We start from the raw sequence: 22,379 nt of genomic DNA on the forward strand, positions 1-22,379 counted from the left end.
TTATGTGGGAGGGCTGTTTCCACACCAGCCACTCTGGATGACTAATTCTGTTTCATAAACGATAGCAGTGTTGTTGTTTTCAAACAGTAATGATTTATCTTACTTATTGTTTCTTTGGTTTAGTTCTTTTTTGTTGTTCAGTTTTACTTATTTTATTTTGGGGACTGTGATGGGTCTTCGTTGCTGCCCCTGGGCTTCCTCTCATTATGGAGAATGGGGGCTGCTCTCTAGTTGCAGTACGCAGGCTTCTTACTGCAGAGCACAGGCTCTGGGGCGTGCAGGCTTCAGTAGCTGTGGTGTGGGAGCTCCGTAGTTGTGGTGCACAGGCTTAGTTGCTCCACGCCATGTGGGATCCTCCTGGACCAGGGATCAAACCTATGTCCCTGGCATTGCAAGGCAAATTTTTATCTACTGGACCACCAGGGAAGTCCCTTTGATTTAGATATTAAATATTAGAATGTAGTAGCATTAAATTCAGAGAAGGCAATGGCACCCCACTCCAGTACTCTTGCCTGAAAAATCCCATGGATGGAGGAGCCTGGTAGGCTGCAGTCCATGGGGTCGGGAACAACTGAGTGACTTCACTTTCACTTTTCACTCTCATGCATTGGAGGAAGAAAAGGCAACCCACTCCAGTATCCTTGCCTGGAAAATCCCAGGGACAGGGGAGCCTGGTGGGCTGCCCTCTATGGGGTCGCACAGAGTCGGACACGACTGAAGCGACTTAGCAGCAGCAGCAGCAGCATTAAATTAAGGAAATGGAATTTTAATTAGTGGTTAAAATAACTAAAAGTTCATTGTGTATTCATCAATGTGTAATGTGCACTTGGATAGTCAGAACTTTAAAGGCAACTCTGAAAGACTCCCCTGAAAGGCTGTCTTTGGTCCCTGATTGCACCTGTGTGTCCACAGAGGGGTGGGTGTGAGGAAGCAATAGTCCCAGAGTTCCCATCAAGAGACCTCGATTGGCTGTTGACTTTGGGCACATCATTTGAGTTTTCCGTCTTCATCCCTGCTCAGGTGAAATAACCCTACATGAAGTGTCCCATCTTCTTTGACCTGTACTCCTAAGTGACCTGGTGTCGGGAAAGACCTGTTATGTTTCTGCAGTTAGGTTTTACCTGTGCTCTTAGTCCTGGAATGCATTAGAATCTTCTAAAATGATACAGAGGTGACTGTTGTAAAAAAGAAGACCACATGTGATGGCGATGATGAAGTGTGAACACTTATGCAGCATTACATAGTCCACATGCCAGGCTGTTGTGCAGTCTCTTTCTGCAGTGACTGTGCTTTGTGATCCTTGCCCCTCTTGTATCTAGTGAGTTTATGGACTGAACTAAGACTTCCATTTCCTTCTAGGTATCATTTATCACTGTGATCTGACCAAAGAGGAACTGGAGCCCAGAGTCTTCCGAGAGGTGACTGTGAAAGGAATTGACGCTTCCGATTACCAGACAGTCCAGGTAGGGGGTTTTTTATCTTGACAACGTGAGTTTAAAAATCTGACTTTCAGGCCAGGCTGCGCACACCCCAGTTTGTCAGCAGCTATAGAGGTAACCCACAGCAACACCGGCCACAAATACTTGGAAACACCTGCTGCTTCTAGGCATTGAGCCCAGCGAGGTCCCTGCCCTCTTGGAGTTTACAGATTCTGCCACTCTTCCGCCAGAGTCCCTTGTCTGGGGGATCAAAGAAACACAGTTTGTCTGCTTGCTTCAAAGTGGATTGTTTTCTGGCTCAGGTCTCGTGGTGTGATAAGTAATAACAGATTTTCTCTACATGAAGTATTCACTCAAGTGCTAGAAGGCAGTCTTTGCAGTCTGAAGTTCATCCGTATGTCTGCCTGGCACAGGGTGAGCGCTCAATAAAATATTAGAATGGATGAATTAATTGTTTAATTGTCATGCGCGGCAAGCTCAGTCTCTGGTCACCATCCTTTCAGGTTAAGAATCTCCATTTTTTTTGTTTTCTCAGTGGCCCACAGGTACTGAGTCTCCCAGAAACCAAATCACTCATTGACAAATGATGCAAAATGACTCTGTTCCTTTGCAATGACCAGTCACCTGTCAGGTACCAGGTGTTTCATCAGGACTCTCCTACCAGGGGGCCTGGACTACAGAGACCCAGGTTAGGATTCAGAGTGTTGTTTCCAAAGGAATATTAGAAAAAAAAAAAAAGAGCACTGGATACCCTGAGAACGTTTCTGTGAAACTAGAGCATCATTTTAACAGGGTGAATTGCCCTTCACCCGTCTAAGAGAAGTCTAGATGACGGACTAGATCTAGATCAAAGATAAAACTGTTTGGCCAGCTGAATCTGGCCCAGGGCTGCGGATTGCCAGCCCCTCTTCTATATCAGGAGTCAACATACTGGCCTCTGGGTTTTTGGAGAATAGCCATGTTTGTTCACATAGTGTCTGTGGCCGCCTTAATGCTTTAACAGTGCAGCAGAGACTGTGGCCCACGAAGGCTAACGTGCTTAGTACTTGGCCCTCCAGGACAAAGTTTGCTGATCCTTGATCTATATAAATAGTACTTATAAAGTCAGAGAGCATTCTCAATAGAGGTCTAGGGCCTTTGTCTTCAAGCTCTGTCAGCTCGAAGCCTGAAGTCTGCATGTATTGATTGATACATCTTGGTTGACATAGGATGAGTCATTTAACTTTTTTGCCAGTTTTTTCAGCTGTAAAACAGATAGTACCCATTTTGCAGGATTCCTGCAGGATTATGATATGATAAAATTCCTGCAGGATATGTGAGATGATATATAAAGGCATACCTCGTTTTATTGTTCTTTGCTTCATTGTGCTTTGCAGATACCGTGTTTCTTTTTTTTTTTTTTTTTTTTTACAAATTGAAGGTTTGTGGCAGTTCTGCATCGAGCATATCTATTGGTGCCATTTTTCCGACAGTATTTGACTATTTCATGTGTCTGTGTCACATTTTGGTAATTCTTGTAGAATTTCAAACTATTTCATTATTGCTATATTTGTTATGATCTGTGCTCTTCGTGTTGTTATTGCAAGAAAGATTGTGACTCACAGAAGGCTCAAATGATGGTTAGCATTTTCTAGCAATTAAATATTCTTTAAGGTATGTACAGTGTTGTTTTAGACTTAATGTTGTTGCACACTGAATATTGTTGTTGTTTAGTTGTGCAGTCATGTCCAGCTCTCTGTGACCCCCTGAACTGCAGCATGCCAGGCCTCCCTGTCCCTCACCATCTCCTAGAGATTGCCTAAGTTCATGTTCATTGCATCAGTGATGCCATCCAGCCATCTCATCCTCTGACCCCCTCTTCTCCTTCTGCCCTCGATCTTTCCCAGCATCAGGAACTTTTCCAGTAAGTCGTCTGTGTGCATCAGATGACCAAAATACTGGAGCTTCAGCTTCAGCATCAGTCCTTCCAGTGAATATTCAGGGTCGATCGCCATTAAAATTGACTGGTTTGATTTCCTTGCTGTCCAAGGAACTTTCAGAAGTCTTCTCCAGCACGACAGTTTGAAGGCATCAGTTCTTTGGCATTCTGCCTTCTTTACAGTCCAGCTTTCTTAACCGTACATGACACTGAATAGATGACAGTATGTGCAAATGTAACTTTTCTATGCACAGGGAAAACAGAAAATTCATCTGACTCGCTTTATTTTGACACTTGCTTTACTGTGGGAGTCTGGAACTGAATCTACCGTGTCTCCAAGGTCTGCCCATATTAAGGGTCTGGCACATAGGGCTCAGTCAGTAAAGAATCTGCCTGTAATGCAGGAGACCTGGATTTCATCCCTGGGTAGGGAAGATCCCCTGGAGAAGGGCATGGCAACCCACTCCAGTATTCTTGCCTAGAGAATCCCATGGACAGAGGAACCTGGTGAGCTCTAGTCCATAGGGTTACAAAAAGTCAGACATGACTGAGAGACTTAGCACTTTCATGTAGAATGTAATCAGGTTTTTTTTTTTCAAAAAGTGTTAGAAGTAATATGGCAGACTTTTAGGTTTCCATAGCTTGTTTGGCTTCTTTCATTTTCAAGGTGAGCCGTTGCCTGGAGAGAGATCTTTTAGGGGCCGATAGCCCCAGTCTAGTGCTTGTATGGTTCATTAATTCACCCTAGTCCTGCATTAGACTTTTAACATCACTTTTAGGCTGTCATGCCTTGCTGTTTTTCATTTTCTCTGTGTGTGGAAATTGCGTGCCTGTCAGCTGTAACATTTGGCCTTCTCAGGAACTGCTTCTAGTCCTTGCCTGGACATCCTCAGGGCAGTGGAGGGGGGAGGGTCTGTGTGTGTGTGTGTGTGTGTGTGTGTGTGTGTGTGTGTGGTGCAAGACAGCGCTTCTCCCATCAGTAATGCAAAGGATTCCCGGGCAGCAAGAAGTGACTGTCCCCTCGTGCCTGCTCTAGGATTGGGCACTGTTGCCCATGAGACATCCCTCGCCTCAGCCCTCATCTTCTCTTCATCTCTGCTGTGAAGCCCCTCAGGTCTGTATTTTTTTTTTTAATTTCTCTTTTCTGCTCCCCACAACTCATGCCAAAGTGAGTAATTGTGGAGTTTGTGGCAGGCAGGAGGGACCTGTGATCATGACAGCTGCCTCGAAGGCAGCTTCTTATAGGAAAGTGGCTCTTGCTTCTCGGGGAGGATGGTTGGAGTTGTTTTTCCTCTCAAGTAGCTGTTTTTTTCTATTCTTTACAGATGGTACACAAAGAAACTAGTTACAACCTAATATGTGTTGTTTTCAGATATAAAGGAAAAGATAAAACTTTACAGCCAAGCACATGCTTGTGTGGAGTAGAAATCCCTCAGCCCTGGGCACAGCAACCTGAGATTTCCAGATTAAACTGGGGAGGAAGTACGCTCGGGAGATGCTGGTCGGGTGCCATTGGAAAAGGCACCAAAGTCCTCTGTGTGCGGCTTTCCACATCACAAAATTCCCCTAACGTTAAGCTACTGAAATACTTAGAAGCTTTTATTTGTACAAGTGCAGTAGGGGGAAAAAAGATGAAAAGATTCGTGGGATGTATTTAAGGGGATAGTAACTGAGTAATTAGAGAGAACACATTGCTTTTATAATTTTTATGAAGGTATAATCTCTCTAGTATAATGCCATCAGGAGACTTTAATTTGTTGATTATACACATCATATATATTGCACTGAGTTATTTAAATAGATTTCTTTTTTTGGGTAAAGGTGGCTTTGGAATGTACTACGATATCTCACAGTACCATAGACTGAAAGTTCATTTTGCAGTGGCTTAGCCCAGGTATACACAGCAGAGCTTTGACAGGAAATGTGAGTGTGACATCTGTGCTTACATTGTGATCAGGCTCTCAGCAGAGTTGCCAACAATGACCAGCCTGTAAAAGCAGGCTCTAGAGAAGGGTTTGTGCATGAGTGGGAAAAATCCTCATAGTGTATAATAGAAACCACAGCATTTGGGGGTGTAGGGAAAAGATTCATTTTTTGTTTTCAATTACTTCCGGGTAGTGCTGCTTTTGATTTTGCATGACCCTGGTGTTTGTATTTATTCTGTATGTGATTTTAAAAGAAAATTCCCTGGGCTCATTGTTACTCCTTCTTACATTTTATGTACATTATCATTTTGAAGCAAATGCTGCCCAGATTCCCCTGCATGGTTAGTCAGTGTGGTTAATGGTGGTCACAGACGTGCATGTTCACTGGTGGTGTAGCTTGTAAGATGTACTAAGTGAAGGAGAGAGAAAAAGGAGCGTCAGAGAAACACATGGCTAAACCAGCCACAGGGCTGTTCTTTGTGTGATGTGCTTTCATTCAGGACCAGAGATCTTGAATGGTGGTGGGGGGATGTAGGATGGGAGTGTCCTGTTTTGCTGACATACACAGAACATAGCTACTATATAGTCTTTACCCAGGCCTGACCACAGCTGTGGGAGAAATTTCATCTGTATAGAAAATACAATTGTGAAAATCAGATCCTGGAAAAACTTTCTCTTCCAGTCTGTGGTACATATAAAAATTAAGTTTTAGATAGGTTTATCATAGCTGCTGACTAGATCTTTTTTCCTCTTTTTATTATGAATGACATGACCACTATCTAATATTGGTTAGAACATCTGTTCACATGTCTTTAAAAAGGAAATACTGAGCATTAGAAATTACATTAATAACAAAGGTTTGGATATGAAAAGAATCTTGTCTATATTTATGATTAGTAGTATGCTTCATTTTAAACTGAAGGGAAGAAATAGGAACATTTAGTCTGTCAATAAGTACTTATGTGATGTGCAATGCCAGGTGGTACTGTTGAATCCAGAGAAGTTCCAGACACAGGCACTGTCCCTGGAAAGTTTGCAGTCAGGCTGGAAAGCTGAGACACAGAGCTCTGAAAGGTCAGATGCCCCAAGATGTTATCAGAGCAATCAGGGGAAAGGTGAAAGTTTCTGTCGGTACTCTGATATCCTGGCCGGGATGCCCAGGGATTCTTCCTGGGAGAGGTGGAACCTGGGTTGGGCCTTGAGAGATGGCTGCTTTTGTAAGCCCCAGGCCCCTGCTGGGCCTCCTGAACAATTTCACCACAGTTCTTCTTTCAGAGAGCCTCTACCTTTTCGTAGCAGTTTAATTTCATAATTTCACAGTAAGTTCAAGAAGAAAGGAGTCCTGCCCTCAGCATCCTGTGCAGTAGGGCTGCCTCTAACAGCTCTTTTTTGTGGATAAAATAGTGTTTGCACTGTGGCTGAACATGGCATGACAAAGGATGCAGTGTAGCAAAAATGCACTTTTTGGTTTCTCAGTGTCTCGTTTTTGTTCAGCCAAAAATTTTTGACAGCTGAAAGAGTGTCTTTTCTCCTTCTAAAGTGAAAGTCAAAATTTGTAGACCTGAAAAAGAACAGTGAACTCAGTATTCTCTGAATCAACTCCGTTGACAACAGTTTCCACATGTTATAAAAGAATAAATTAGAAGGAAGATTCCATTTTATGGGGCAATAGCAAACCTAGATCAACAGAGTACAGAAATAGTAAGGATTACAAGTATTTAACACAGATTGTATTACCTTGAGTCCTGTCCTCTTAAACTGAGGAATTTTATGCTTCTGAGGTTTACCTACAATACTGCATGTGAAACATCAAGAACATCCCAAAGGTGATTTGCTTTATAACTGACCAGAAGCTGATTTTTAAAATTAGATGAAAAATTAGATGATTAGAAAATTAAAATTAGATGATTCTTTGGGTTTTCCAAGATGCCTTGGGGTAGAAGGAGTGGAGTTATTTTTCTTTAGTCTAGATTTTTGTAACCTTGATAGTAATTTATAGTTCAGTTCAGTCGCTCAGTTGTGTCTGACTTTTTGAGACCCCATGAACTGCAGCACCCCAGGCCTCCCTGTCCATCACCAACTCCCAGAATTCACTCAAACTCATGTCCATTGAGTCGGTGATGCCATCCAGCCATCTCATCCTCTGTCGTCCCCTTCTCTTGCCCCCAATCCCTCCCAGCATCAGAGTCTTTTCCAATGAGTCAACTCTTCGCATGAGGTGGCCAAAGTATTGGAGTTTCAGCTTTAGCATCATTCCTTCCAAAGAATACTCAGGACTGATCTCCTTTAGAATGGACTGGTTGGATCTCCTTGCAGTCCAAGGGACTCTCAAGAGTCTTCTCCAACACCACAGTTCAAAAGCAACAATTCTTCAGCACTCAGCTTTCTTCACAGTCCAACTCTCACATCCATACATGACCACTGGAAAAACCATAGCCTTGACTAGACGGACCTTTGTTGGCAAAGTAAGTTACTGGTCTACAGTTCAGTCACTCAGTCGTGTCTGACTCTTTGCGATCCCATGGACTGCAGCACACCAGACTTCTCTGTCCATCACCAACTCCTGGAGTTTGCTGGGAAAGATTGAAGGCAGGAGGAGAAGGGGACGACAGGGCGAGATGGTTGGGTGGCATCACTGACTCAACAGATGTGAGTTTGAGCAAGTTCCAAGAGATAGTGAAGGATAGGGAAGCCTGGCCTGGAAGCAGTTCATGGGGTTGCAAAGAGTTGGACATGACTGAGCCACTGAACAACTGGCCTACAGGCCTTGCCATTCAACAAACATGAATCCTCAGAACATTAATTAGTGTTTTAATTTAGCTCATTGACTTCTGTGCTGAGTGCACAGCACATGCAGTTTTTGACTCATCCACATCCTTGGGCTGCTGACTGCTGAACTAATGGTAACGTTTTTCTATATTGCTGCGTTCTCACAGTTAAGGATAGGTCGGAAATCTTCAGAACATGTTAAGAGTGAATGGGGGAATATTTTCTAAAAGAACCTTTTGAGAGAATATGGTGCTTGCATATGATTAGGAAATCGCTTTAAATTGAGTCAGTTGTTCTTGGCAATTTTGTGCCTAAAGCTTTCATGTTATTTTTTTATATTACACTTCACAGAGACATATTCTTGCATAAACAGATTCCTGTGTTTCTTTAGAATTCTCTTTGTCTCACAGCCATTCTAGATTAAGATCATAATATTCATATGCAGAGGGCATATGTTTGTATCTGTTTCATCTTTAGATAGCAGCTGTGTTAAAATAGTTTAACTGTAAAAGATGATAAGAGCTTTTGTTCTCTTGCTATCTTAAAACAGAGAAATAGGTTATAGGGCCCCAGTGTGTGGTTGCTGCAGTCTCCAGACCACTTGTAAAGAAGTGTTCTTCCATGTTTTGAAGAAGAACATTGTTTTGCAGCAGCCTGAGAATATGTAGTCCACTTAGAGTAAAAATCACAAGGTGGCCTTGAGAATTGAGTGACCAGACAGGCCTAGAGAGATCCATTGAGCCTCCTGCAGGGCCTCCTTTGGCAAGGTGTAAAACAGCTCGAGGCAACCCAGACCTCTGCCCACCTTCCTCAGTTTCTCTGAACTTTGCTTGGAGGAAATAGGCCTGCGATGAGATAAGAACTGGGAAAGCAGCTAAACCCCTGCCTGGTGATTGACAGCCTGGGAAGGGAGGCCTTGGCTCTCCTGGGGATGCTGCGGTGACTTGACATGGAAATTTTTTCACCTTATTTTGATGAGATGTTAATGAGTTAAACAGGTGTTGGAAAATCACAAGGTGATTTTAATTTTTGTGTCTTAGATTCATTTCTAGATGATGGACTAAGTTTATTATTCTTTAATAATATCACTGCAATTGAAGCCATAATTGTCAGAGATTACGGTGTCCATAAACTCATCACCATAGGTGACAACTGTACTCAGTGGAGATTTGTTCATTATCTATAGATCTGAGTTTGCTATTGTAGTTAATAAAGCCATTTAAATAGATTAAATTTTGTTTAAATTGTTCCAAGAGTCATGACTTTTGAGATCCGTAAAAGCTGCAAGTTGCTAAGCTTTGCTGCTACTGATTTCAAGTTACTCGCAGCTAACAGTTAGCTCTTACCCCTTGCTAGAAAACTATCTTGGGAAAAGAATGTTGTTATATTTCATTATCCTTTAAAAACAAGGTAGAAAGTCACTTCATTCTTATTAGAACTGTATCAGTAGTTTAGTTCTCATCTCTGAATAGTATGTGTGCTAATGGTGCTTATCTTAGGCTAGTTTAATAATTAGTTCTGTTTTTAGAAATGAATCTGAATGAATCTCAAGGTGTGTTACTCAAACGGTATTCAGCTGTGAACAAAAGGAGAAAAAGTAAAAAATAACCATGGCTTAAAGGAGAGAGATGTTTATTTTTCCCTCTCACATAAAGGAAGTGCAGGGGAAATGAGTCCAGGAATGACTTGGTGTCTAAGGTGTACGGAGTCCAAGCTCTTTTTGTCTTGCTGCTATATCATGGCTTCTTCCCCGCCATCTCCTCATGGTCCTAGAAGGCTGCAGGGGTTCCAGCCATGTTGCATCCACTTTCCAGCCAGCATGAAGGCAGCAATAGGGAAGAAGAAGGATGATCAGGAGGAGAGTGTCTTATAAGCATGTTTGCCAGAATGTCCGCTTTCATTTTATTGGTGAAAACATACTCCTAGCACAAGGAGGTTTAAAGATGTAGTTTTATTCCCAGAAAAGGTGTGCCAGGTAAAAATTTGGGCCTTATTATCAAGGAAGTGGGAGGAATGGATATTCGAGGACACCTAGCAATGGGCCACAGAAGGCAAAACAGGCCTTCAGCAGAAACTTGGTTTGGACCCTGAGACCAAGGAGTCCACACACCACCTGGTGGCCAGGTATCTAAATTTCAGGATCCCATTGAAAAAACTAAGACCCCACAAAAGTTGAATTTTCAAATACTATCATTGTGAACAGTAGAAATCACACACTTCAGACACAGAAGCACCTTCTCAAGAGGCTTTTCTCTCCCATAAAGAAAGGCATTTAATATTGCCTCTAGAACGTGAGTATTTGCCGTTCCTGAAAACTTGTCCTAACTTTAGCAGAAGTCATAGAAAGGTTGGGTGAGACTATCTGAGCATTAAATGAAGATGAACTGTGAGACTGTCTCTGAAATGATAAGGCTAAGTAAGTGTACAGCTGGCTCTCCGGGTGTTTTGTTCTGTGCTAGAGTCATCTTTCTACCCGCACCACTCTTGCAAAGGACATAGACACAGGCCATCCTCAGAGGCCTGCTCTTTGAAACGGAAGCACGGCACGAATCAGCCTTGGGGAGGTATTAGGTCCCAAATCTCACAGCTTCTCTTGCTTTTTCCTAGGTGCTCTGTTTTTCCACTACTGCTTTTGGGCTCTGGACAAATTGCACATACATTAGGGTTCATCTGTATGAACCCTCTCATTTTAAAGATGAGGAAACTAAGGGGGCTTCTCTGGGGGTCCAGTAGTTAAGACTCTGTGCTTCCACTGTTAAGGGGGCGCATGTTCGATCCCTGGTCAGAAACTAAAATCCCACATGCTACACGGTATGCCAAACAATAATAATAATAAAGATGAGGAAACTGAAGCTCAGTCTGCTAAGTGTTTCAGCAAAGGTCACACTATCAGTAATTGACAGCCAAGACTAGAACACAGAACTCCAAAGCTGTGCTAATCCTGTGCATTTTGTTACGAGAATAAGTTGTTTTTGCTGTCTCTATACTTGGTTGGGGTTTGTTTTTCACCTTTAAAATAAACAAATTATCCTAAAAGCCCTCTAAATCCCTAAGCTTTCTTACATCTAAAAGTATGTTTCTACATCATGTGACGATCTAGTGAGCACTTTGTAGACCTTTATGGGGCCTATTAAATGATAAAAATACTCTGTGTGAAAGCAGAGGCAAAAAGAGTGCTGACTCGATGTAAGAAGTGGATTGGAAGTGTTGTCATTGTGATAAACGCGATGGTAAAGTATTGTGAAGTGGAAGGCATCGTGAGCTATTAGGCAAGGATGCATACGCAGGTTCCTGGTCAGTGTCAAGCGTGAGCTCCTCTCCCAACTCTTGGTGCCCGCCTTCATCCGGCTCACAGAGGCACAACCTCCCCACCCCGAGTCCCCGCACCACTCAGGCTCACTTCCCAAACAACCCTGACCACCATTCTCAAACTTGCTTCTGCCTGGCTCTCCTCCTCTGTGCTCCATTCTGGTGCCACTTACTTTTCTTTTTAAACTCTGTTCTCAGAAACTCTACACATTTTCAGTATTCACCCAAGTCCCAACTCCTCCATAGCAGCTTCCTTGCTTTTGGGGACTCAGTCAAAAGCAAAACGCAGGGAGAGGGGATGGATATTCAGCTGGTGCTTGAACACACAGCATGAGTGTGCGCACACAACGTGCCCATCTCCATGCCAGGGTTCTCTGTGCATCATCTCACTTCTTTAGAGAAGAACCATCCTTGGAGATAGATGCCATCATGATCTCAGTTTTCTGGATGAGCAGCCTGTGGTATAGGGAAGTTAGATGCGTTGTTCCAAGTCACCCGGTGGCATAACTGGTGCTTAAGCCAGGTCTCCGATTCTGCAGTGCTCTTGAGCCTCTGAGCAGCTGCGTCCGCCTGTCTGATCAGGATGCCACAACTCAGCAGTTGATTGCCCTCAGGTCAGTAGTTCTAGGTCTTCATGTAGAAATTGATGTAAAACATTGTGGCTTTATTAAGAGCCTAGAAAAATCTAATCATTGACCTTGGCTCATGTCTCAAAAGAAAGAGTAGATACTCAGGCTGTATTGATAAATGCAGCCCATGTTCTTATGCATTTAAAAATCATCTGCTAGTTGAATCTGCTAAGTAATGGTTAATGCCTTGTTCCTCCTTGCCTCCAGCTGCCTTCATTTGTGTACATATGTATGTAAATATAGATGTTAAGATGAATACAGACATGTTTTTAAGCAGAGAATATACTCTTTGATCCCGGTTAAGGTAGTGGGTAATTCTGAAATGAAATCTCAAACAGAAAACCCTGTGGGGTTAAGTATAAACCATTATGTACATGCTGCTTACATCTAGACCCTCAGCTTCTCTGTTTTGCACAGCATGTCTAGTTCAGCTCTAGAATTTAATGTGAATATAGTTAATTTAAATATTTGGAAAAGATTAGAGAAAAGTATAAATACTCTAAACGGTGGCTGGTATGTTTGAGAATCTGCAGATCTGGCTGTGTTAGAAGCACCGACTTTGATCCGTGACTCAGACTCTTCAGAATAAGGAAGGACAGGGAGTGTTAAGGGGTTTTGCCAGAACTGCTTCCACTCACTCGTCTAGACTTTTACACCTTTACAAGTTCATATACGACTCAGCAGGTCTCCTCCTCACCTTGCATCAGAAATTCTTGGTCTGCATTGACTGGTAGAGGTAGGGTAGGGCAGAACCATGTGCATTTATGCAGTTGCTATACATATTAAGGATTTACTGTGTGCCTCACATTGGGCTAAACACTGAGAATGTGGCAGCGAGCTGCAGAGATGTGGTCTTCACTCGTATGTGGAAAAAGGGCAAAAGCAAGTAAACAGAAAATAAATGTGAACGTTGCAAGTTGGAACAAGGGCTGTGAATGAAATAAACAGTGACTTGCTGGGAATGACAGATGTGCCCAGTGTGAATTGAATCATCAACAATAGTTCCCTTGAGTTTTATTTAAGTGGGAACGTAAAAGCTAAGAGGGAACTAATCACATGAAAATGAGAGAAGAGCCCAGCATGTTAAAGCAAAGGGTCTGAGTAAAAATCAGTTGCCTTCAAAGAGGACCTAAGAGAAGGCTGGGCTGTGGTGAGTGGAGGAGAATGGGTGATGGGTGTGAGGGAGGGCAGGGCTTTGTGGCCATGTTAGAAGTTTGTTTGGGATCCCAAGTGTGGTGGGAGTCTCTATAGGGTTTTTTTTTTAACTGGAAAGTGATATGTTCTGATTTAAGAAAACCATGTTATGTTTTATGGAGAATAGATTCGAAGAGCAGTTGCGGACATAGAGAGAGCTGATAGACAGTTGTAAATGGCTCAGACAGTAAAGAATCTGCCTGCAATGCAGGAGACCCAGGGTTGATCTTGAGTCAGGATGATTCCCCTGGAGAAGAGATGGCACCCTACTCCAGTATTCTTGCCTGGAGAATTTCACAAACAGAAGAGTCTGGTGGGCTACAGTCCCTGGGATTGCAAAGAGTTGGACATGACTGAGCAACTAACACACACACACAACAATAGACCAGGTAGGAGACAAGGTGGCCTGGACTAAAGTGTAGACTTGGGACATGGGGAAAGTGTGTTTGGAATACACCTGGGAAGTAGACTGAACAAGACACAGGGATTGCATGTGTAGGGGAGAGAGTAAGGGACACATCGAGGATGACTCTGAAATTTCAAATCTGTGCAGCTGGTATCATGTATCAAGTTGTTGGCAGTGGGTTGGGGAGGACGTGTTTGAAAGGAAAACTGTTTGGGGCCTGTTGTTACCTTTTCATCTGGGTGATGATGTCAGGTATGGCGTTAGATACTTGGGTCTTATGGTCAAAGGCTCGGAGTGATAAATATGGGCACCTTCAGCATTAGTATGCTGGTTAAATCCAGGGCAGGAACTGGATCACATGAAAGAACATGTCAAGAGTGGAGAAGGCTCACAGCTGAGCCCTGAGGAGCCCCACATCTAGGGATTAATTAGAGGAGGAAGAGCCAGCGAAGAGCTGGAGAAGAAGCAGCCAGAGGTGCAGGAAAGCTAGCAGACTGTGGACCAGGTAGACCAGGAAGCCAAGGAGAGAAGATGGAAAGGTGGGGGTGGCGGGCAATATGGTGTGCTTAGTTGGTCAATAAGGAAGAAAGAGGAGTTCTTGGATTTGACGAGCTGGGTTCACTAATAATCCTGACAGGAGCACTTGCAGTGAGCAGTGGGTTCAGAATAGTGGCTGGCGAGGGTGTATTGAGAAAGAGGAGACAGGACATATATGGTGTTCATATGCAGGTGGTCCCCGACTTGCGATGGTTTGACTAGATGATGCTGTGAAAGTGATACACATTCGGTAGAAACTGTATTTTTAATTTTGAGCTTTTCCTGGGCTAGTGATGTGCAGTAGGATATTCCCATGTGATGCTGGGCAGAGGCAGAGAGCCTCAGCTCCAGGCAGTTGGGTGATCATGGGCTAAACAACCAATGCACTTACAACCATGCTATACCCATACAGCCATTCTGATTTCTACTTTCAGTATAGTACTCAATATATTATATGAGGTATTCAGCCCTATTGTAAAATAGACTTTGTGGTAGATGATTTTGCCCAACTGTAGGCTAATGTATAAGTTAAGCATGTTTAAGGTAGGTTGGGCTAATGTATGATGTTTGGTAGGCTAGGTATATTAAATGCATTTCAGTTTACAATGTTTTCAGTTTATGATGGGTTTATCAGGATATAGCCCCATTGTAAATTGAAGAAGACTTAGTATTGATTTCTTAGGGGGTGGGTGTTATTGAGGGATTGGGGGATTAGTTCTGTTGTCATGTTACTTTGTATTGCATTACTTTCTTAATTGCAACAATCCTTACATTTTAAATGTCTAAAATATAATGCTTTAAAAGTTTAAATGTTTAAAAAGTTTTTTGGGGAAAAATAATCCCTGATAGGCTAACTGAACATCTCTGACTTTTAATAGCCGTGGTTCATATCTTTCCACTCTCTTTCTCCTTCTCTAGTCTACTTTTTCAAATTTGTCATTTTCTTTCTGTAGAATAACTTGTACTGCTGTGCTTAAAAAGCAAATCAATCAAAAAAATTAGCTTTTAATTTTTTAAGACATTTGCAAACAGAGCCTGTTGAGGCAGTCCAAGCACAGGTTGGAAAATAATTTCCAGACACAGAGTATTGCAGAAAGGAGTGAGTTTATTAAGAACAAAGAGCAGAGATAAAGTGGGCACTGCAAGTGCAGCAGACCGACAACTCCTGACAGGCCAGGGAGAGTCAACAGTTTTTGTGGGTTAATAGCCAATTTTTATAGCCTCAAGACAAAGGAAATTCCTGCTGGAAGGTTGGTGTTAGGTGATTGCTTGGGGTGCTGTAGAGTGCTTACTGAAGTGGGCGTCTTTGTCTAATTGGGAGTCAAGAAGCTTGTTAGTGATTATCAGAGTGATTATTGAGGCAACGGTTACAAAGGGGCTCAGTCAGCCTCAGAGATGTCCCTGATTCTGGACTCCGCCTCTGTGGCCCTGGGGACAGGACTCAACAGAGCCTTGTATAGTTTTCATGGCAGTGAATTAAGGACCAGGGAGAAGGTATGAGAGGAGAGGAAATGCAGAACCATGTGTATATGGTCTTGAGAAGTCCAGTGGCTTGAGGTGGTGGTCAGTGACATGTTATTAAGGTGGGAGAAACCAGACTATTCTGGTGTGTCGATGGGTTGGCTCCAGTAGGAAGGGAACCACCAAAGGAGCCGAGTTCTTGAGGAGGTGAGGTGATCCCAAGCCCTGGTGGGGGACTGGCCTTCCCAGAAGGAGAGAGGTTTCCTCTGTTCCACCAGGAGGCAAGGATGAGAGCACATGTGTGAGAGTGCCTGGGGGCTTTAGAATGGCGACTCCCAGTACCAGCTCCCCACTTTCCTTCTGTGAGACCCCCTTAGGCCCCAAATTCCACATCTTCTCACCTTTTTCTTTTTTTCTAAACAATTTTTGAGTTTCAACTCAAAAAAGTAGTTTTAAAATTTTGAAAAATGTGCATTTTTTATATATTCAGTTTAGGAGTGGAAAGACTCACATACCGTGTGTTAGGATTTTCTACCAATGACGAATGTATTCCTTCCTAATTGCTCCTTTCTCTATCAACAGGGATAGGCTAGACCATTGCAGGGAACAGGGCCCTCCAGAATCTCAGGAAATCTCCTGCTGTCAAGTGACAGCCTGGGCTCCCTGCAGACACTGCCTGGAGAGCCTCCCCACCCAAAGCATGGCTGTCCCTGTGGCACAGAGGGGACATGTATCACACACATGCTGGGCCATGCTGTAATGGCCAGATTGCTTTTGTCTACAAGTGTTACCTCCCACTCCAGCCACAGACTGTTGGCCAGCACCATGTCCTGAGGACAGACCAACCTCAGAGTGGCAGACAGCCAAGGCTACCTTCTGTGTGCTGTGAGGAGAAAGAATAGAGCAGGGGACTCATCCTGCAGAGGACACCACACTTTCCTCCCCAGCGAGGGCAGAGCAGGCCTCCATGCATCCAGCCTCATCCTTTGACTACACACCTAACATGCTATCAACTAGAAATCCATTCCGTTTTTTTTAAGTTTTCCTTTTTCCCAAATATTTTCTTCAGAAATCCAAACAACTCTGGAAAACCTAGTGATTGGTCACCTTTTTTTCCTCTAAGGACCTTTACTGTTTTCTCTGCTGGACTCAAAATTGTAGGAGAGATTGTATCCTGAGCACACTGTTTTATTATTTTAAGATTTTTAAAATGTGGACCATTTTTAAAGTCTTTATTGAATTTGTTACAATATTGCTTCTGTTTTCTATTTTGGCTTTTTGGCTCCCTGACCAGGGATCAAACCCACCCCTCTTGCATTGGAAGGTGAAGTGCTAACCATTGAACTGCCCAGAGAAGTTCCACACTGTTTTTAAAGTAATGTTTATTTTCCTACTTTACTTAATAAAGAACATATAGAACTTCCAATCCAAGCTTCTCCATGGCCTGAGCTGCTGGTAACTGCAGTCCGAGCTGTGCAGCCTTATCTCACTAGTCTCTGCTTCCCATTGGGCCTCTCACAATTCTGCCTGTAGCTCCTGGGTCTCCATTGCTCCTCTGTGGACTCATTTATATCCAGGAACTTGGATTGGGCCCACAGTTCTTGGATGCCAGGGTCTTTGAGAGGAGGGCAGGATGACGCTGGGCCCAGGCAGGGAAGCAGCCAGGGGCTGGCGGCAACTCGTGACCCCCTCAGTTGCCTTGCAGCGTCACCAGGCACTGGCCTGTCCTCTTTCTCCTTAATTTTTCATTCCATTCACTCCAGCCCTTCTTTGCCCCCTGCCTTTTTGTCCTAACCTCAGGCCTCTTCCTTCTCCCTGCCCACCCACCCCTAGAGCTGGAGCCCCTCCGTGGCTGTTCTCTCCACAGCGGCCACTGGGCTGGCCAGTGGCAGGGGGCATCTGTGGGAGACGAAACTCTGCTGGATTGCCCCTAACATGGCACCTTTCATCAGTGGGAGAATGCAAGTGTAATCTAGCCAGAGTCTTCCCTTGAGGTGAACATGTTACCCAACAGGATTGAGTGTTCGGGGTGGTATCAGCTTGGCTGAATGACTGATGCTATTACTGGTACCACTTTGAGCAGAATTCCTGGCTGGGGTCAGTGTGAGCAGGCAGGGCAGCCAGTGCTGCAATCAGTGGTCAAGAAAGGTGACTCTTTGCTATTGTTACACAGGTTAACATAGTTTCTTATTAAATATGTCCCTTATGATTATAATGCCCACAGACCCCCACGGCACGGCCTCTGCTCTCTCCTCTTCGTCCGCTCAGATGCTGTCAGACCAGCCCCTCGCTTGGCTTGTGTGTGTATGCATTCCCATCCCGGCCCCCAACGCTCCTCCCCTCCCCAGTCCCTCATTCAGCCTCACAGAACTGATGAGAGACCCCATCCACCTCCATCCCATGTAAGACAGCGGCTCTCCTTCTCCTGGTCCCAGGTCTGGCCTGTTCCTTCTCCACTGCACTGCCCCCCAGCTGACGTGATCTTTTCATCTGTTCCTGTGTTCATTTCTCTTAAGAAAGTGGTTTTCCCCACTGCTGTGTCCACAGAGCCCAGAGTAGATACATATAAATACTTGACAAATGAATGAGAGAGGCCACGATAGATGAAGCAGTGTTCAGTTATCTAGTTATCACGGCCAGAAACCTACACAATTGGAACATTTCCTTTGTGTAAAGTTTCTGTGTTGGACCGTCCTGCTCTCCTCTCCTATGATAATTGGTTCTCTCCATTCAGAACCAATAAATAATGTCAGAAAATGAATATTTACTACCATTTGTACTGCTGTGAAATTTTCTGCCTGAGCTAATCTTTAAGAATATTTTGGGTCATAGTCTGCGACAAAGCAGGAAATATCACTGCCTCTCCCTCTTAGAGCATCAAAGTAAATTTTTCTTTATATTTTCCTAGCACACATTCATTGTGTTGTTGTTGCCTGCTTACAAATGTCTGTGAATCTTTTAGACAAGTTGGGCAATAAAGAAAGCAATTCCACCAACGTGTAAATTCACTTGACCCATTCCTTGTTGTTTTATGAGGGTTTGTGATTACTTTGGATTTCTTTTTAATTACCTTTCCAGATTTTGGAAGCTAAATTTTCTTTAAGTGGTTTTGGCTCTTTTAGCTTGTTTTCTGAAGCAGCCTCTTATTTCATGCATTCAGTTTACCTTTCCTTTTTCACTTCTCAGCATTTTTATTGACTCGTGTATGTGGTTTCTATAAGGTCTTTCCATCCTGTGTTAGTCTATGCGAGGTCCCAGAAGACCCTGTGCCTCAGAGAAAAGCCGAAGGATGCTTAAGACAATTTTACTAATGCTGACTTAAATAAAACAGAATTTTCTAGTGAAGAATTGTAGTGAATATCTAGGAGTGATTAAGTGAATAGTTTGCTTCAGTAAATAAAAATAATTGTTCCCCAAACATTTATTAAGCAACTATCATGTATCCGGCAGTGCTGGGAATATAAGACAGTTTACTAGAGAAATGGGGATGTATTCAAAGAGTTTTAGCAGTCTGATTTCAGTTGATTGCAGGTGCGGTGGCAGCCCAGAGGGGGAGCATTGAAACTGTTCCTGGGAAGAAGGCTTCCTGGAAAGGAACTGTGGGCAGAGGAGAAGGGTGCTGGAGGGAGGAGAGCTCATCCACAGCACAGGTGTCTTCAGCACCACAGCTGGAGCCCAGACACACGAGATGAGCCTGGAAAAAGAGATGGGCCCAAACCCTTCAGGGTCTGGTGTGCACCCACATGGGTGAGGTTTTTATCCTGGGGAGCCTTTCACAGGGCCTGTGCCAGATGTACATGGGGCATCTGCCAGCTGCTCAGAGAATTAGTGTCAGGAGTCAGGCAGAGGCACAAGGGCCAGCGTGGGGTGGTGGATGAACCCATGGACTCAGCTTGAGCACCCCAGCAGTGTGCCTAGAAGGGACAAGAGGAGCAAAGTTTCAAGGGCGCTTTAAGGTTTATCGGACAGGAGGTGGGGGAGGTAGGGAAGAGGAGCCAGGAAAGCTTGCATCACGGTGGAAAAGTTCCCAAGAAAACGATGTGGTCTTGTAGGAAAGCAGAGTGGCCATGGGTTGGGCAGTGTCGGGATGGCCCGTGAGCATCTATCTGGTGGTGAGAGCAGGCAGCCGCAGTCAGGTAGCAGTGGCCCGGAGAGGCTGTGAGTGGAGCCTGTAAGCGCCGCGGCTTCCAGAGGAGTGAGGGGTCTCTGACGAGTTTTGGGCTTTGTGTGTTAATTACTAGGCAGTAGAGACATTACACAGAGCTCACTAAATTTTTACACTCAGCATGCAGGCTTCATAACCAACTTTTCTGCACACACAGCCCTGATGCTTCATAACCATCAAATGTTCCCCATCCAGCATCCTACCTGGCATCTGTCATCAGTACAACATGATGTTCTTTTCTAGATCTTCCATGAATATGATTCAGTTATCCATCTTAAGCTTTCCTTTTTGTTAGACTTCGATTTTCATGGCCTTGATAATGGGTGATAATGAAAAGGTGTATGTGTGTTTGTGTGTGTAATCAAAGATATATCATTTCCACATTTTAAAATGAATAGACAAGATCATTCTTCTATGGTAGTGCTGGGGTATATAAGGTAGTGAGAAGCATTTCATAGCCATCAAGAAAAAAAAAATTATAGACAGTTTCACTGATACAGATTTTTGCTACTGTTGTGCTGCACAGATACAAAACAGTTCATACGGCCACGTTTAGAACCGAAAGCAAAGAAGAATTGGTGCTTGTCTCTTCACAGTAGGATTTCTGAACTTTGTGATTTGCCTTCGTTTTTCTTCCTTCCTTGTTTCTGGCCCCTGGTGAGAGTAGCTGTTTGTCATGCTCCTCTAAACCTCTGATCTGTTCCTTCTAATTAACCGTCTCTTTACAGCCCGCCCAGGCCAGCGCGAGTCTACTGCTGACCCCACACGTCCCAGTGGGGGAGTGAAATGCACTGTGCTCTGAGCTTCCTAAGGATTGTTTTTTAGGCAACACGAAATCATCCATGATGGTTTGTTTGTTTGTTTTTTGCCTCTTACTCACCTGAGGGGCCTGTTTTGGTGATCTACATTTGTATTGTCTGAGAGACTCGAGGAAGAAGTAGATCAGAGTGTAATAGCAGTATTGGATGTATCCAACAGAAACTTGCATAAATGTCTTTGTGCTCGTGGATTTTACTTCCAAATTCACCTTTTCAGTATTCCGGTCATTCATTTTTCTGCAACAGAATTATTTTGTGTGCATTTGTTCTTCACAGTGTTGTGCTGTATCTCAGTTTCTCCCGGGATGTACAAACAAAAAATGATAATTGGGCTGTTGTGCCAGCTTCCTGGTTCTGGGGCTTCTGCCAACACTGTCCTTGATTGAGGACCACCCTTGGCTTTGTGCAGGTTATTCCATCCCCCACCCCACATCCACCCCTGCCTCTGCAAACTGCTTGACTGCAAAAACAACACTCCCTTTTCTCCTCTTTAACATCTATCTCTCTTTAATATTAATAGTTCACACTTTTAAGGATGCATAACTGCCAGCCACAAATTGTTAAGCTATGCAGTTCTTTTCTGCTCTATTACTGAACAGTCTGGCGGGAGTTTGCCTTTTCAACATTGGTTATTAATTTTATTTTTCTAGTGCAATAAAATAAATAAGTGGTCTGCTGTAGGTGTGAGTTAATGAGGATTTGAAATGGATTTCAAGCATTCTTGTTGAGTGCTTATGATGCAGGTGCGATCTCATGAGTCAATTACCAGAACCAAACAGTTCAAGAGCCATAAAGCTCACCTACCATGGCATTACTAAATTAATAGATTAACAGCTACAAATAGGAAAATGTCAGATGTTAAATATTTTCATCAGTAATCAGTTGTAAGTTTGGGGTCCCTTGTATATGCTTATACAGTCTCTAAAGTACCTCAACCAGAGTTAATTTCTGTTTTATTACTTCTCAGCTTATAAGCATTTTAATGCCAGATTGCTATTTGTTTGTTTTTAAATTTGTATTCAATTTATTTAAAAGCAAAACAAAATAGTTCACCCATTTCTCCCACCCCCCCACCTCTGGCAACCACCAGTCTGTTCTCTGAAGCTGTGAGCTTAATTTTTGTTTTCTTAGATCTCTTTGATAACAGATCATATGGTATTTGTCTTTCTCTGTATGAGTTATTTCACTTAGCATACTGTCCTCAAGGTCCATACATGTTGTGGCAAGATTCGTTCCTTTTTATAGTTGAATCATATTCCCCCTGTGTGTGTATGTGTGTGTGTGTGTGTGTATCTCACAATTTCTTTGTTCATTTATCTGTTGATGGACACTTAGGCTGTTTCCATATCTTGGCATAGGGGTACATATATCTTTTTAAATTAGTATTTTCACTTTCTTCAGATAAATACTCAGAAGTGGAATTGCTACATGATATGGTAGTTCTATTTTTAATTTTTTGAGGAACTTCCATATCATTTTTCATAAGTTTATATTTCTACCAACAGTACACAAGAGTTCCCTTTCTCCACATCCTTGCCAACACTTGTTATTTCTTGTGTTTTTGATAATAGCCATTCTAACAAGTAAAGTGACATCCCATTGTTTTGATTTTCATTTCCCTGACAGTTAATGGTGTTGAGCATCTTTTCATGTACCTGTTGGCCATCTGTATGTTTTCTTTGAAACAAAAAAAAATGTCTATCCAGATCTTCTTCCCATTTTTTAATTGGATTATTTGGGTTTTGCTATTGAGTTGTATGAGTTTTTTACATATTTTGGAGAGTAGCCCCTTATCATGTACATGATTTA

At 43.2% G+C, this 22,379-nt stretch overlaps 1 protein-coding gene across 1 annotated transcript in view; it reads left to right on the forward strand.

Annotated features, from left to right (window-relative positions):
- The window catches only part of PREP (prolyl endopeptidase), a 129,757-nt gene that overhangs the window by 78,170 nt on the left and 29,208 nt on the right, over positions 1-22,379 (forward strand). The window contains exon 10 of the mRNA XM_070376537.1: positions 1,360-1,463. Within this exon, the coding sequence (XP_070232638.1) occupies positions 1,360-1,463 (104 nt within the window). The remainder of the gene's footprint in view (positions 1-1,359; positions 1,464-22,379) is intronic.

Source organism: Bos mutus, chromosome 9, assembly GCF_027580195.1.
Source record: "Bos mutus isolate GX-2022 chromosome 9, NWIPB_WYAK_1.1, whole genome shotgun sequence".
NCBI classification, from domain to species: domain Eukaryota; kingdom Metazoa; phylum Chordata; class Mammalia; order Artiodactyla; family Bovidae; genus Bos; species Bos mutus.